The 17,902-nt window shown below is 41.8% G+C and overlaps 1 protein-coding gene across 2 annotated transcripts in view; it reads left to right on the forward strand.

Moving 5' to 3' along the window:
• ezrb (ezrin b) overlaps window positions 1-17,849 on the forward strand; it is a 30,773-nt gene extending 12,924 nt beyond the window's left edge. For both annotated transcript variants that reach the window (XM_056427674.1, XM_056427673.1), the window contains exons 4-14: window positions 2,797-2,892; window positions 5,154-5,428; window positions 6,622-6,705; window positions 6,796-6,942; window positions 9,495-9,591; window positions 10,059-10,222; window positions 12,025-12,155; window positions 13,176-13,336; window positions 14,653-14,745; window positions 15,614-15,853; window positions 17,024-17,849. In XM_056427674.1, the coding sequence (XP_056283649.1) occupies window positions 2,797-2,892; window positions 5,154-5,428; window positions 6,622-6,705; window positions 6,796-6,942; window positions 9,495-9,591; window positions 10,059-10,222; window positions 12,025-12,155; window positions 13,176-13,336; window positions 14,653-14,745; window positions 15,614-15,853; window positions 17,024-17,188 (1,653 nt within the window). In that variant the 3' untranslated portion in view covers window positions 17,189-17,849. The remainder of the gene's footprint in view (window positions 1-2,796; window positions 2,893-5,153; window positions 5,429-6,621; window positions 6,706-6,795; window positions 6,943-9,494; window positions 9,592-10,058; window positions 10,223-12,024; window positions 12,156-13,175; window positions 13,337-14,652; window positions 14,746-15,613; window positions 15,854-17,023) is intronic.
• The last annotated feature ends 53 nt before the right edge of the window (window positions 17,850-17,902 follow it).

The raw sequence follows: 17,902 nt of genomic DNA on the forward strand, positions 1-17,902 counted from the left end.
GTGATGGTCTTGAGGTGTGACAGGACCAAGCGTTCAAGGACTTCATGACCACAGAGGTCAGGCGACGGGCCTGTAGTCATTGAGTCCTGTGATCTTGGGTTTTGGGGACGGGATGATGGTGGAGGCCTTGAAGCAGGCTGGAACGTGGCATGTCTCCAGGGAGGTGTTGAAGATGTCGGTGAACACGGAGACAGCTGGTCCGCACAGTGCTTCAGGGTGGAGGGGAGACGGAGTCCGGGCCCGCTGCTTTAGGGGTTCTGCTTTTAAACAGCCTGTTGACTGCTCTCTCCAGGATGACGAGGGGCGCGCTGAGTTGATGGAGGGTGCTCCAGAGGTGTGAGCCCTGATGGGCTCGGGGAGGGTGGGCTGATGGTCTGTGGCTTGTTGGTGGGGCTGTGGGGGATGGTCTCAGGACTGCTCCATTGTCTTTCAAAGCGGCAGTAGAACTCATTTAGCTCGTCTGCCAGAAGCACATTGTTCATGGAGTGGGGTGATTTGGGCTTGTAGTTGGTGATCTGCCTGAGCCCTCTCCAGACAGAAGCAGAGTCGTTTGCTGAGAGCTGCTGTTGCAGTTTCTCAGAGTACAGTCGTTTAGCATCTCTCACCGCCTTGCTAAACCTGTATTTGGACTCTGTGTACAGGTCCTTGTCCCCACGGTAGCTTTGTCTCGCTGTCTCTCACTCTGTGGCCCCGAGAGCAAAACCACCATGAAAGGGCCGATTGTTTTCTGAGGCCTGAAGAGTTTCATTACAGATGAGATGCAGCCGCTCTCATTTCAGGCCACGTTGTTGTTTTTGTTGTTGTTGTTGTTGCTGCAATCCATCAGAAAAGACCCCTCAGTGAAAGCCATTCATTTATCCTCCTACAGGTCAGCCAGCCCTGTATCTTGTGTCGACTCCTAAAAGATGGCAGTTTGATTTTAAATGTTAACGTCGGCTGGACCTTATCATTGGGAGTGCGTGCTGCGAGACTTCACCCAGGCAACTTTACACCTCACCTGGTGACTGGGTGGGGAATTTGACAGTGGTGAATTAAAAAAAGGGACAGCACAGAGTTTGTCCCACATACAACGTCACATGCATAAAAGACATGAATTCTTGAAGTGCTGATGGAAAATTGCTCTTCCACTCTGCCATAAAAGGCCCTTTTTTCCCCCCTCACAAGCTCAGTGGAAAATAGTAACTCTGCACAAGTTATTATTCCAGAACTATGAATGTTTTTTCACTTTTTGCCTCAGCTGCACACAAAGATTGGCTGAAATAAATCTTCAAATTGCTAATCTGAGGACATTCCATCTGTGTTTCCAGTGCAGTTGAAAATAAAAGCCAGGCTCATAATCTTTCTTTTCAACGTTTATGATGAGAAGTTTTTCCAATAAGTAGCAGCAGACTTGCCCCGGCCGTCTCGGTCGGTTCTTTGAGTCAGAGACAGGTTGTTGGTCATGCAGCACGCCCTCGTTATACAGTATCACTCCTCCTCACCAGCCACACAATAGGACCACTTTGTGAAGGACCAGCCCTCGTCTTGCACATGTGCGCTGTGGCTTATTGCAGCAGCCAGAGAGATGTGAGTGTTTCTTCAAGTCCAGAAAACACTTAATTTAGTGTTGTGTTGTTGAAAAATCTCAACATTATTGGGAATAATTATATATATATATTCCTCTCCCGAGTAGCTGTAGCTTTTGATATTATATCAATAGACTCTTTATTGGTTGCAGTTGGAGCAGAAGTGATAAATCGATTAGCAGAAAGGTTAACTGCACTATTCTGATTATTGTTTTTGTAAGTTTTAGCTTGACAGCTGTCAGGATTTACTCATTTGCTCTGTCTTACATAATAGAAAAAAAGTACGACAAGGATTGTTTGAGTCCGTCTCCCTTTTCCTGATGCGGATATTTGCCAAATTGCTTCAGAGACAAACATGTAGTACTTGTATTTTTCCTGGCAGTAGTTGACTGTACCGTTACCGTAGTCATACTCAGGCCTGGGAATGTGGAATGCAATGAGGGTTGTTGAGCAGATTAGCAGGTATGTCACCAGATTAGCAGGTATGTCACCTTAAGGTTAGATTCCTCAGGCCTTGTCAGCATCTGTAAAGCCTTCAAAGGCCTGTTCATAAATCATAACTCCTTGCTGTGCTAGAAAGAAACTACCAGTGATTCATTTTCATTCATTGGAAAAATGACCTCATTGATTTCCAAGGTGTGATCTCATCATCATCTCAAAGTTGCTTTTCGTGCATTCTTTCGAGTAACGTTATCTTAAATCTGGTCAAATGTAGTGAAGTGCCTGCATCTCCTTTCTTGGTTGATATTGCATCACTTCAATTGTCTGCCACGATGAACTGTTTCCATTGTACGTTTTAGTCTGTGAAGAAGGTGATGGAAGATAATATTATCTGGAATATGTGTCTTGACCTTTTGACGTGGAAAACTAACACGAAGGTTTCTCCGTGTTTGTGTTTTAGAGACGAAACGATGAAGAAAATAACATTGCTTGAATTTCTCATAAAATGTGAAGATTTACTGCAACTTTTTGTCATATGTCATAATAAATTTAGTACCTTTTGGTTTTTGGGGTTTTGGACTTTTGGTGAAATAAAACAACAATGCCACCTCGGGCTTTGTTGTTGTGATCGACACTAATTTGTTTACATTTACTACATTTACATATATTACACGATTGATGGATTCATCAACAAAAATAGATAAATCAGCAGATTCATTTATAGTGAACATAATCACGTGTTGCACTCTGACTCTATGTTAAGACTTGGTCGTTTGTGTTCTCTGTGCAGGTGGTGAAAACCGTCGGCTTACGTGAAGTCTGGTACTTTGGACTTCAGTACCAGGATGGCAAAGGTTACTATACTTGGCTAAAACTGGAAAAAAAGGTAAGATCCATCTAAATGCATGTTTTTGTTTTATAAGAATCCTCCTTTTTTCAGATTCTTCAATTATTAAGATTTTGGTGGCTAGGGTTGGAGAAACAAATGTTTCCAACGTCTTAAGATTATATTTGTGAATGCTCTAAAGAATCAGACCCCACTATGTTCTTTATACTGTCACGCTAGTTATTTCACTATAGAAGTCATACAATTTCTTACATGCATACGTAAATTCACACATACATACCAAGTGATTTCACTAAGTATATCTCCCTCGCTCAAATTGTATAAACAATGGAAAAAGAATGCATTATTTCTTTGAGCTCCAGTGTTTACTTTTCAGTCAATCAGTCGTCACCGTATTCCACCACGTATGTCTTCTCAATGTTCTTTTGGGGCTCCACTCGCAAAATAGCACCTTATTTTGTCTGGTTTCTGTCTTCTGTTGGGTCAGAGCTCATGAAATCGGCTGAGGGTGGATTATTTGACGAGAGCATGAACTCTTCATGAACCAGAAGTGTTTTGGTTCTTCTCTGTTGTCCCAGAGTAAACACAGGTTATTGTACCTTCACTAACTGTTTCTCCTGAGCGGCTCACAATCTAACTTGTTAACGTTTTTATGCAAAAAGCAAATCAAGCGGAGGAATGAAGTCAAGCTTGCAAACAAGCAGAACTCCATATGTTTACGATTTTTTGCGTATCACAGTTTCTGTAATATCCACCAACCCCTGCAGCCGTTTTAAACCCGTTAGTTCTGCACTGATAGTCTCTTAGAAAAGCTCCACTGATGTTAAACATTAAAATCTGTTTATGGGTCTTGAGGAATGCTATTAATATGTGAAATAATGTAGAAACCGTTTGAGGTTTCACAGAGTGCCAAGCAAAATCTGATGAACTGTGGCAAGTGATGTCACTTGAGTCAACGTCTGTTGGAGTTTAAGAATACAAGTTTGAAAATTGAAAAGAAACTCTGACCTGATTGCCTCTGTAGCTCAACTTTAGCTTGTAGCAAAAAGCGCGAGGCTACATTAGCCGCGACTGGCATTACCAACCGGAATCTCAATAAAAAACTGTTGGCTGTTAAGTTGCATTGTGGGTAATGTAGGCACTAGGTATTGACAAGGAGGACGAATGTGTCGAAGGAAAACAATAACCTCTCTGGTTGTGATGCACTTGTTACTTTTACACATGTTTTAAACATTGTGAGTTGGACATTGTGACAGGAGTGTAATGCTAACTTATACTTATTTTTTTAAATGCACACATGATTACTATCACTTATGCTTAAAAGTGCAGTACTACTAAAATATAATGGATACCTTAAAATCTTGTCTTATGAATAGTTTTCGAAATTAAACCAAACTAATCTAGCTAGGGAACTTCATGAACAACGCCCTGAGAGAGAGCCAATGGGCAGCAGCAGTAAACTCTACACTGTGTGCAGCTCATCAGCACAATGCCTCGCTGGAACTGGAATATTACCGGCCCCATCCTCTCCATCAACACCGCTTGGTTCCTGTTTTGAAATTAGAGGAAGAGGCAAATTGTGTAAACATTTACTGTAGCTTGGATTTATTTAAGTGTATTTCCACGACATGAGAGCAGTAGATCCCCTTTCTGTCAGGACATTGCCACCAAGCTGTTTCTTAATCTGGGTAATGGTTTTAAAAAGACATGATTTTTTATTATTTATGATTAATACTATTAAAAAGGATTTAAAAAACCATCATGATTCCAAGATGATCACATCCTGGCTCTCAAAGTCTTGATATTTACCCATGTAGACGTGGTAATACTCAACTTGCAAGTACAATCACAATCCAGCTTTTTTTATCTGGTTCTCTTCTTGCCCAGTCAGATTAAACGATTGACGCCAGTGTCACGTCTGCATGTTGCTGCAGCCAGCAGCAGGTTAGCTTAGCATCAAGAGTGGCTACAGGGTCAAACAGCTGGCCTACCAACAAGCGGAAAAGAGAGGAAAGGCGCTGCTACCAGCAGCAAATAACCCTCCTGTACACCCACACACACACACACACACACACACAAAAGAAGATGTGACGTGTTAATTGGGGGGCATCAGACGTGCTAGAAGTGAGATTGTGTTACATCTGGACAGAGCCAGCAGGCTGCAGCTTTATATTTACCGTGCAAACAAGAAGGTATAATTCTTCTCATCTAATCATCGACAGGACATTTATAATTTGCCTATTTCCCAAGATGTCCGACTTTTTTTACTGTGTGTTAACGATGTTGTAATTCTTCTCCAGGTGTCGTCCCAGGACGTGAAGAAGGAGAACCCACTGCAGTTCAAGTTTCGGGCCAAGTTCTTCCCAGAGGATGTGTCTGAGGAGCTGATCCAGGACATCACCCAGAAGCTTTTCTTCCTTCAGGTGAAGGAGGGTCTCCTGAGCGACGAGGTCTACTGTCCACCAGAGACCGCCGTGCTGCTCGCCTCCTACTCTGTTCAGGCCAAGTTTGGAGACTACCACAAAGAACTCAACCAGCCTGGATACCTGATGTCTGAACGCCTGCTGCCACACAGGTGAGATATGCCAGTAGGTGTGCAACAGTGAATCTAGCTTTCTGTTGTCGCAGAAAGATAGATGCTATGTAGTGACATACTTGGCTTACTAGAGGAGGAATATCTCTAATCTGGAAGATAAACAAGCAGATTAAGTTTTGTTTATTCATCTAAAACATTTGAATCCTTTGTGTGGGTGTTTGTGTGACATCTTTTCCCTTTGCCAGTGAATACATTTGTCAATTTAGCTTTCAAGGCATCCACAACCGAAACCAGATATCAGAGCGTCTCATTGTTTGCGTCAGAGCATGATTGATTCATTATGGCACAGGCTTCAAAGAGTCCAATGCACAGTGCACCGTGTGCCAAGACGCTGACAGTGTTCTTTGCATTTCTCACTGTTGAAGCAGGTGATGATTTGGGTGTGTGTGTCCGTGACTGGTGACAAGCATGTACAATTGTATCTGCTCTAGTCATCGCTTGAAAAGGTTTGGAGCACGCAATGATTTTGTTTCGTGTCGAAAAAAACCAGCTGCTCAAATATGCCGTCGAGTGCACAATGACGTCTCTTTTTAATTCCTGTGTCCCGACAAATTGAAAGCCTGGAGGTCATTGTGTGTCAACCATGTGAACTGAGTCTCGTGGCTGTCACGATCTCCAGTAGTGCAGTTGATTTGTGCTGCACAAACAAACACAATACTGTGTAGCTGTATATGAAAAAGAATTCAAAAGTATGTATGTGTTTATTGTAGACCTACCAAGGGCTGAAAAAAAATCGCCATACTTTTTAAAATCAGATATTATTAAGAATTCTGACCATGATCTAAATAAAACATACGTTCTCTTCATTTGAGAGTGTATAATGAACCTAAAACACAACCCAAGAATAACATGGGTTTGTGGGTCTGTAGAAAGGGTTGTGAGGGCGACCGAGGGTGCACACAATGCATCCATCTTGACTTTGAGTTGCAGTGCGCTGCTGGAATGCCGGCAGCACACACCCTACTTAGCCTTTCCTCTCAATCTGATGCACTGCAAGTCACAGTGGGGAGAAACACACACATAAACAAAGCTGGACTTTCCACAATTCAATGCATGCATTAAAACAGAGGTCACGATGTTATTCTTCAAACCAACGCCAAAGACACCCGGTTGTCTCGTCTGCTCGTGGTCGTGCAGCTGAACCTTCGCTGTTTCCTTCTCCCTTTCTGCAGAGTTCAGGAGCAGCACAAGTTATCCAGAGAGCAGTGGGAGGAGAGGATTCAGGTGTGGCACGAGGAGCACCATGGGATGTTGAAGTGAGTGTGTTTTTATGTTATCTCCCTCAGTGAGATGATTAGAATACATTGAAAGAATAACTTACCGGTGTCCCCTGTTGATTCTTGCAGGGAGGACGCGATGCTGGAGTACCTGAAGATCGCCCAAGATCTGGAAATGTACGGAGTGAACTACTTTGACATCAAGAACAAGAAAGGGACAGAGCTGTGGCTGGGAGTGGACGCCCTGGGACTCAACATTTATGAGAAGGACGACAAGTAAGCGCTGTATTTTGAAACATCCCTGCTGTTAGTGTCTGTCCGGTCTGCTTATGAATGCTGCTCCAGAAACTGCCGCTCTGGGTTAAACAAGCTGAGCCGGGTCCACGTCTGCACTTATTCACTATTCCTGTTTCTCTGAAGACGGAGCGACAGGAATAACGAGCACTGCCAAATTAATACAGTCTTTCGGAGGAGTATCTCCAAACACAGATTGCTTTTATGTGTCTTTAGTATCTAAAATATAAACTTTACTGATTTGAGCAGTTTTTATTTTGAGGTTTCTGGACACAAATCACATCATGTGATTATTTATATGAAAGCCTTATGATACATCTACAGACCGTATCTTATTTATTTTATATTCATTTAATGTCCCCGCTAAATTAGGGCTGACTTGTCCAGGTTCATGTCTGTAGTTTAATCACCCCCCATTTATATTTACCCACAGACAGTCAGAAAGAGAAGAGTAAATACTCCTCTTTTGTATTTGTTTGTTTTGGTGACTCTTTGCTCGGCATCGTGCTTCACGGAAACCTTCTTTGGGGGATCTGTGAAAGGGTGCTGCCAGGCTCTGGTTTATAGGGCAAGACAGTTTCACCCTCTATTTGGTGAAATGAGTACAGAGCTTTCCTGTGGCTGGCGGCCATGTCTGTGGTCTTACTGGAGTGAAGTGTGTTAAAGGAGCACTTCATCCCAGGTGCCTCTCAGTCACCCTGTGCTGGAAATCCTTCCAGCTACACTCTGCTCTGGCTGAGTTTTTTTGTTCACCACCAGATTTGAGCTTTTCCCGTATTGAGCCTTCATGCCAGTGTCTATTGAAAGTAGTCTGGTCGATTTTGGGTGAACTAGTGGAAGAAATGAACAAAGGCCGTTGTGACAGGTGACAAAGTGAAGCGTTTCACGTCTCTAATTGAACCTTTACCAACTAATTATTTGTCTTGTCTCCGAAGTCTAAATTATTTTCTTACTTTTCACTGCTTTTTTGGTAAAGCTCTCTCATGAGACAATAATTGTGTCTTAACTGTAGTAAAAAACCTCCAACTTCAAAATCCTTGTGTCCCCGTGGGAGTCGGTCTCTTTATTTGCTCCCTGGGATCAGGAAAGAAATGCCTCTCCTCCACGGTGTCCTCTGCTGTAACCATGGCTACGCCGACTGGTTTTTCAAGCTGTGCGGTACTTAAGAATGTGAGGCTGTCTCTCCAATGAGGGCAGCCGGCCCACAATGCAGCAGTGCAGCCGAGGCTTTGCTCAGACACAGCCTGTTGCTGGTTTAACTCCTTCGGCTCTCCTGCTCTCCGAACTACAGCGTGGCTCATTTTAAAGTACTGAGCCTTTGAGAGCTTTCCTGGAGACAAGGTGTTGTCTTAGTTTTTGAAGCTAAAATGGAAAACATTTATAAGTTTAAGCTTCACTGAGAAGATTGGCTGCTTTAAAAAAAATCTTGTGTGATAACTAAATATATATACATTGGGTTTCTCACAGTCACAACACTTAGTATAGTCGTTTGTTATTCTTCAGTTAGACTCAGTTTTTAACCAGACTGAACCTGAAAATGCTTATTTTTTGTTACATCCTGGTCCCATTAACTGCTGCTATCACATGTTAATATTCCTGACTGGTTTATTCTCATATATTGTTATGAGTCTTACAAATGAAATCCAGCCACATTTTTACCAAACAGTGTTAACTTTCCCAAATCACTGCAACATTTCAAATACAGCATCACGACGACATACATTTCAACAAAAAAAGGAATCCATTGATAAAGCACGGCTCAATTACCAATGCAAATATTCAATCGCTGAGATAACTTCCACATTGTTCTCTCAATTCCATAAGCATGTGTCAGGGAGAGTAATTGAGTGCCATTCCTGTTTAGGCAGTCCGGTTTCGCTGCAGAGTTTCGCAACGAGGTGGATGCCGGCCTTTCTAAATTACAACACTATCGGCTTGTCAATGTTTACTGTGCTACTTTGCATTGTGCGGAATGAGATTGGCATCCGTTCACTTTGTCTGGCACAATGGAACGGCAGGCCACACCCCAGTTCATCCCATACTCAAACACTGGATTCAGAAATCCAGCCCGAGAGTTTTATCAATACCACAGTATGAAGGATTTGTCTGAAATTGTGTTCATACAGCACTTTAACTTTACGTGTTTCTACAATAAATAGAGCGACAACTAATTATTATTTTCATTATCATTTAATTTAAGGTGGAACGATGAAAAAATCTGCACGTTTCAAAACACAAAGATATTAAATTAGTTGTGCTAGTATAAAACAGCAAGATATTTCCTCACGTTTGCAATAATTCTCATGCAGAAAGAATTTGTAATTAAATGAGTCACTAATTACATCAACGCTTTTTAGAATAATAATAATAAGATCAATCAATAAGAATAATAAGATCAGCCTTTATTTGTAAAATGTGTCTTGATAATACAGGTGACATAGCTGTGGGTTGTGCCAGTTTACATCATGGTGACATTGTGGCCGAAGAGTCGGTATCACAGTCTAACGTCCGCGTACATGTGATCACTTCCTCAGACTGACCCCGAAGATTGGCTTCCCCTGGAGTGAGATCAGAAACATTTCCTTCAACGATAAGAAGTTCATCATCAAACCCATTGACAAAAAATCTCCTGTGAGTAATACTTCTCTGAAAAGTCTCCTTTACAATCTCCTCCTGTTTAAGGATGTTTATCTTCACATAAAATGAAGCTTTCAGGGTATTAAGTTGCAGCGATCGTCTATTCTTTAGCGCTCTGCTTACCCTATACCCGTGGCGTCATGTTTCTCCGTAGAGGAGAGGAGGGACATCTTATCCTCAGTCTGATTTAGCATACTAACTAGTCAGGGCTGTCTCCTAAATAATGCTCTTAGTGAAGGATCCCCAACACTCACAAAGGTAAGTGTTATATACCTTATCTCTGCAGCTCAGGCTATCCCACCTTTTACTATGAGTGGAGCAGGCGCTCCTGTGTGTTGCAGTGATCTGTATTTAAAGTCTTCCTGCATCTGATCAGTAACGCAGAATTACCGGCAGCCTCCTGATGTTTGTTCACTTTTCCTCTCTTTTCATATTCCTCATGTCTGTTTCTTCTTTCCCAGGACTTTGGGTTTTATGCAGCAAGACTGAGGATAAATAAGCGCATCCTGCAGCTGTGCATGGGCAACCACGAGCTGTACATGCGTCGCCGCAGGCCAGACACGATCGAGGTGCAGCAGATGAAGGCTCAGGCCCAAGAGGAGAAGCAACAGAAACAGATGGAGAGGTAAAGTAAAACTGTCCCACGAGCACAAACACTGTTCAAAATAATGGAAACGTTTGGATCTATTTGACAAGGTGAAGTAATTCTGTATTTTTCTTGAGAGAAGTGTCAGCTTGTATTTTATATATTCTTTATATTATCATTCTACAAATACCTGTCGTCAAATTAATAATTCTGAGAAAACTAACAGTTGTTTGAGATTCAGATTTACCCAATCACATTCATCATGCAGTGATAGTGAATTGATCTTTATTTCAGCTTTTATGTATATTTATATGATATGTTCAACACATTATTTTTCAGAATGGGTCAGGCTGCAAGAGTTTAAGGCTGCATCGACAATTATGTTCATTATTCATTCATTAGCTAATTGCTGTCTTGATTAATCTATTCATTATTTGGTTTATAAAGTCAGATAATAGTTTTAAACTGCTTGTCAAACCTTCCCACAGCTAAAGGTGACGTTTTGTCCAAACAATAGTCCAAACACAAATATATTCAGTTTATAATCGTATAAAACAGAACAAGGCGGTGAAGTAAATATTAAGAGTAGCAGTGCACTTCTGAGCACTCTGACCTTGAGTTATTCTGTCTGAACCAGCTGTACAGGTACTCTTTACATGTAATGTGAAACCTCCATTCATGGGGCAATAACCCACCGTTCCCTTGTCAACTGGGAAATGTGCTTCCCAAGTGGTCTGAAGTGAAAGTGGATGGGTGTTGACCGTACGGCTGTCTGCACGCTGTCTGTCCCGTGCAGCTGTTCAAACATGGTGATGTAACGCCGGGAGACAACCCAGTAAATACCAGTGGGTGAACCATGAGGTCACCAGCAGACTGAGTTAGGGTTCAGACACAGGAGGTCACAGTGACAGAGGCTGATGTCACAATCACTAGATACTCGTCAAATTGTGTTTACAAGATGGCTGATGTTAACACAATTAAACCCTCAGGTAGTTAGTGCAGCAGTAATTAATAATAATAATAAAGCTAAAGTATAAATTGGACAATGAGGCAAATCTGGCCCTCCAAAAGAAATATTTGGCCTCTTGATTACATTTTTTATTTTTACAATGTACATTAAAAGTTTTACACCAATTTTGTTTCATAAATCGACTGCGGATCATCATAATTGATCAAGAATGAGAATAATCTTTAATTGCTGCATTAGACAAAGTCACACCAGAATACGATGGAGCGACAGTAATTAGCAGGTCTGTCTTTCAATCAGGGGGTTGACACTTAACCCTGAATTGCTCCCTGTAGCTGTGTCTACGGAGTATGACACTAACATGATTGTAATAATAATAATAATGCATTTCATTTTTATCGCACTCTTCCTTCAAAGAATCTCAGTGCCACACATATAGTAAAAACAAATAAAACCGATTAAAACATAGTTAAAGCAACCCATAAAAAAAATAAAAATAAGAATGTAATAGCTGACAATAAATTAACTCAAGGTAAAAAATGCCTTCCTGAATAAAAATACCATTGTAACTCGCGTCAGCTAAATGTCATGTAATACGAGCAGTCTTTGTCTTAAATTTAACATCCATGAGTTTTTCCCCTATTTTCTGACTTCTCATAGCGCAAACCAATTGTCATTTAGTTGATAATGAAAACAGTTGTTAGCTGCAGCCCTAAAACCCTTTAAAGAATCCCTGTTATTGATGACTGCATTCACAGCCTGCAGCTGTTACAGGATCGTATTGAAGCCACGTCAAGGCCTCGCTGACTGTCATTTGTCAGCCGTAACTGTGCATCATCCATGTCGGCTCACGGCCGCTGTGTCTTATCTGCAGGGGCCACCTGGATAAAGAGAAGAAGAAGAGGGAGGCCATCGAGAGAGAGAAGGAGCAGATGGAGCAAGAGAAGCAGGATCTGGTGATGAGGCTCTATCAGTTTGAGGAGAAGACCAAGAAGGCAGAGAAAGGTGAGGGGAGACGGAGCCCATACATCACATCCCCCTTTAGAGTAGGAAGTGTGTGTGTATCTGTGTGTGTCAAAATTGTTAGAATATGAGTGTTAACGCAGGTAGGTGAATGCCAGGCTAACAAAGAAGAACAAGTTGACTCTATTAAAGCATTTGTTAGCAGTGATGTCATCCGTGGGTACAGTATGATACCTGATGGCTCGTGTATTTTGATTATATATTTTCCAAACCAGAAACATCCCATTTGTGTGTTTACATCTAAAGTTAATGATGAACAAGTATTCTGCTTATAATTTAGTGCTAAATTATTGAGTTTTTGAATGTTGAATTCCAATTGATTGGAGTTTATCAGCCTGAATAGTAACAGAAACGTATAAATATAATATGCTTCTAAATACATGTCTATCTTGTTTGCTACGGTATCTCCATTTTAACACCAGGGAATACTCAGTCGGAGGAAATTGGGCATATTTACGTTTTTTTTAATGATGATTTTATTTCATCTGTGATGAGACTTTACAAACTCTCTGCTTTCTACATCACTGACTGAAAAAGTAATGTGCACTAAAACACACGATGCTCAGATGTTTTCGGGATCTTGTAGCCTCTTTTCAAAATAAAACCATACGTTTGAGATTTGTGAAGATTTACAAACAATGTGCTAGAAACCTGGCTTTCACAAGTAGACGTAGCCTTTAAAAAAGAGAGAAAAAAACGTTGGGTTACTTAAGATAATGCCCGGCTCTTTGATGAAGGAGAGGCATTTTACCACCACACCCCTCTTGACGGGTATGTGAGGTCACTGACAGACGTGGTGTCATCGGAGCGTCCATAGTTGGTCACGCCGAGTCGATTCCCATCAGGAAACACAGAGCGGCGTGAGAAAAACAACCCAGGGCGTCATGGTTCTTTGAAAAAAAATAATTGTAGTTAAAAAGATCTCATGAAATAGCTTCCCTTGACATGTTGGCACTGTAGCTGTGAGCGGTGTCTCATATCTCTTCCTTGTGTTTCTGGTAGATCTGCAGGACCAGCGCCAGAGAGCCATGATGCTGGAGCAGGAGCGAAGGAGAGCCGAGGACGAGGCGGCTCGTCTGGAGGCCGAACGCCAGGCGGCTCTGCTGGCTAAAGAGGAGCTCGCCCGCCATGCTGAGGACCAGCAGAAGAGTCAGGATCAGCTGGTGGGTATTTCTTACAGACGTGTGCAATTCTTTTGAGACTATCAACCAGGTTGCAAATACTCTCTGGGTATACGATGAGCGTGTTGCAGCGTGTTGTTTGTATGTTAAGAAAACAACCTTTCTGGTAGATTTCTCTTTTAATGAGAAGATGTGCCTCACATGTCCATCACCGAAACCTTGAAATGTGGCACCTTGCTTACAAGATCAGATCAATTAAAACACGCTCTTACTATACTCAGCTCGTACTTGGTCCAGGTCTGCACCAGGCACATTACAGGGTGGTGTGTTCAGGGGGGCTCGGCTACTGTAGCTCCAGACGAAACCACGTTGTAGCGTCCAGCTGGACCACACCCCGTTATACCCGCCCCCTCACCCCAAGCCGCTGTCTGTGGACCACCCACAGGACTGCGTGCTCCCTCTTTCACACAAAGCTGTGGTTCCTTCTCCACATTCACCGTTTTATTGCCGCACAGACACCTGCATTAACATCCCTTCTACTTGAACCCCAAAAAGGCACTCGTGCAATGGATTACATCTGAACAAGACATGTGAGAGTTGTGTTATCAACGTTTTAAATGTTTGAACTTAGCTGCGCCCCTGTGTTTCACTGGGGGACCAGTTTTTCAGCTGAAGACCTTTAACCCAACCATGTCAAAGCCATGTCACAGGCTGGAATGTGTTCAGTACTTTACAATTAAAGCAGGTGTGCTGTTAAATACTGAGCCTCCAGTTAGTTCAGTTCCAACCTGCTCACATTGTTGTGATGATGACGAGGAATCTGCCACAACACCTGCAGAGTCTTGTTGGGTTTCAGCAGGCAGCTCTGCTCCAAGGAACTCTCGAGTTCCCCTTTCCCGATAGTCCTGTGGTCATGAGTTCAGTAACTTAGAGTAGCAACAGGACGTGATGCCTTTTTTAAGGTGATGAGAAGACGCTTAAAAAAATATATTTTTTTGTGCCTGGCTGAGTGCAAAGAAAATTTGTCAAAGTTAAATTGATAGAGACTTGAAGCTTGACGAGTTAATCCTGATGGCAGAAGGCGACTTAAGCGTCCACTGAAAACAAACAATCATATCTGTGTGGACAATAACATTCCTCAAATAAGACATGACGCAAACATCACATTTTACAGGCGCTCCTTTAATTAAATCATCTCGTCACGCCCTCTTCCTCTACGATGGTTAATGCTGCCTTAATGGAATCAACTCCTATTATTCGCATGACGAGATTTCCTGATTTAAAATAAATATGATATTTGTATCCACGTATTAAGTCGGGACTCTTCAACAAGTGTGTGTGCTTTTGTTTTGTATCAGGCTACAGAGCTGGCGGAGCACACAGCCAAGATCAGCCTGCTGGAGGAGGCCAAGAGATGCAAGGAGCAGGAGGCCGAATCATGGCAGCTCAGGGTGAGAGCTTACCCTGAGGGGACCTGCAGTGGACAATGTACTGCCCAATATACAAGTCCAGCACAGTATACATACGAGGACTGGAATTAGATTAGTTCAGACTCTCTCAGTTTTGACTAAATCTCTAATCTGCAAAAACTTTTGTACAAAAACATCTATCTTGTTTCCTGAAGAGTTGTGCAAGTCATCTTAAGCCGAAAACAAAACACATTTGTTTTTATAAATGTAACCGCAGGGAGGGAGATTATGTTTGTGTATGTACTTAATATACACTACCGTTCAAAAGTTTGGGATCACCCAGACAATTTCGTGTCTTCCATGAAAAATCACACTTTTATTTATCAAATGAATATAAAATATAGTCAAGACATTGACAAGGTTAGAAATAATGATTAATATTTGAAATATTAATTTTGTTCTACAAACTTCAAGCTCAAAGGAAGGCCAGTTGTATAGCTTATATCACCAGCATAACTGTTTTCAGCTGTGCTAACATAATTGCACAGGTTTTCTAATCAGACATTAGTCTTCTAAGATGATTAGCAAACACAATGTACCATTAGAACACTGGAGTGATAGTTGATGGAAATGGGCCTCTATACACCTATGGAGATATTTCATTAGAAACCAGACACTTCCACCTCGAATAGTCATTTACCACATTAACAATGTATAGAGTGTATTTCTGATTAATTTAATGTTATCTCTATTGAAAAAACAGTGCTTTTCTTTGAAAAATAAAGTCATTTCTAAGTGATCCCAAACTTTTGAACGGTAGTGTATGTTAAAATAAATCAGATTTCCGACCACGTTCAGAGACGAAGGTGACGAGTAAACTGAATCCGTCTCGACAAATTCTTCATCCCAGGCAATGGAGGCCCAGGACGATCTGTTGAAGACCAAGGAGGAGCTGAACATGGTGATGACGGCGCCCCCCCCGCCTCCACCTCCCCCCATGTACGAACCCATGTACGACAACAGCGACAGCGAAGAGAACGCCAGCATGAGCAGCGCCGACCTGCAGACCGAAGGCATCACTGACCACCGCATCGAGGAGGACCGGCTGACCGAGGCCGAGAAGAACGAGCGCGTCCAGAAACAGCTGAAGGTGAGGACGGCGCGATCTGCAGAGATAATTCAATAAACACCTCACACGGTCAATCGTGCAAAAGGTCCAGATGCATTATTCAATTAATTTCGGGTTACACGACCGATATCTTTCACTCTGCAGCCAAGTGTTTTTAGCACATCCCGAGGCTGACTGCGTCTCTATGTTTGTTATCGCCGGCGTCACAAAGAAAGAACGGATAATGAGGATATTTATTGAATTGGACGTGATGTATTGTAATAGTTAGTAATAATTCCTGGTAATGTGTCAGGGTGCCATGCCCTGTACTCGTGTGCTGACACCTTTCCTCATCACCACAATTAACGAATGATTTTGGCTCGCCCCCCATTGTAAAGTTGCAACATCACAACTACTACATTAATTCTTGCAGCTCGCTTTAGAGCTAAGATTTCTCCACAGATTGAGGTTTTCCGTACTTTCATCACAGTATTTATAAAGCACTTTCCATTTGATCTGGGAAATCGTAACTCAGAAAGTCAGACTTGTAAAAATGACCTGCTTGTATGCAGAATAGCGGCGTAATGCATTGTTATCGACTGGTATTGCTAACCTGATGAGCCACTAGGTTTTCTGACTTGTTGCACTGGAACACAGTCAACTTGCGTCTGACATCATTCCTATTTACAAGGGCAGCATAATAATAGTAGATTATTAATAATTATAATAAAAAAGACATTATGGGACCTTTAGACTACTGTTAAAGGTCCCATGTTTTAAAAAGTGAGATATTTGATCACAATATCTTCTCAATATGGTACCTTTACTGTTAAAGGTCCCATCGTGTCAAGATATTGTGATCAAATATCTTTAAATATCTCTGAGTTTGCTATGTCTTACATACAGTTGATCAATACATCCCACACTTGCTGTAAATGTGTCTTGTATTTCGTGGCATCTGCACTACTTTCTGCTCACAAACTGACGGCACAACATGATAATGATTCACAAGTGTCCAAAATGAACTTTTTACTCACGAGTAAACCACCGCGAGGCGGTGACATAGTGAGAAGTGAACGAGGCAGCGACGCACACAGTGAAGGGTCGTTACAGTTACACAATATTGATATTATTCGTATAAGAAGTTGGGTTTGCTCGAGGTTTCCTCTCATGTCTCCTCTCCTGCCTCCTCTCCTTTGTCTGCCCCCTCAGGCCCTGACCTCAGAGCTGGCTCATGCACGTGATGAATCCAAGAATACCCAGAACGACCTTCTTCACAGCGAGAACGTCCGGGCCGGCCGAGACAAATACAAGACCCTGCGACAGATCCGACAGGGCAACACCAAGCAGAGGATCGATGAGTTTGAGTCTTTATAAAAAAGCCCCTCACCCTTTCTGAATGGTCACTCCATTCCGGCCGTCACACACGGACACACACAAACACGCTTAAAGTCATGTATAACACACATCTGTTGCAGACTAAACTGGAGCAGTAAAAGCATCACGTACAGAGAGAGAGAGAGACACTCTTGTTTTGAGCGTGCAGCGCTTTGCAAATCCCTCGAAGAAAACTTAGTGCCAAAACCTTTCTCTTCGTAGTGTTTCACGTCTTATTTGTGTATTTGATTGTGTCATTTGATCAAATTCAGACCAAATCATTATTGTTTTTATCCAGAGGTGTGATGAAGTAGTGGGACTAGCCTAATTTTATTATTATTACATGATGTACACATATGATATGTAATCAAAGCCTCGCTTCTTTTTGATGTCTCTCATTCGTTGTGTACGAAGAGGACAGCTTGTCTTTCATAGCGACCACTCGGAATGGGGGAAAACAGTGAAAGCAAGAACATTTTTTTGTTTTTGTTTTACATTATATTTTAACACTTCCATTTATGTTTAATATTGCTATACAGTAGTTTAAAATCATGCTTAGTTTGATATTTATGCTGTATATGGGACATTGAAAAGGGTATTTCATCTTGGTTTGTATATTTTTGCTATCTACTAATGATAATAAAAACATTCAAAGATTTTATTTATTCACCTTATGTTTTCCTTTAGATCACTACATTATAGAAATGTAAATTA

This window comes from Pseudoliparis swirei, chromosome 12 (genome assembly GCF_029220125.1).
Source record: "Pseudoliparis swirei isolate HS2019 ecotype Mariana Trench chromosome 12, NWPU_hadal_v1, whole genome shotgun sequence".
NCBI classification, from domain to species: Eukaryota; Metazoa; Chordata; class Actinopteri; order Perciformes; family Liparidae; genus Pseudoliparis; species Pseudoliparis swirei.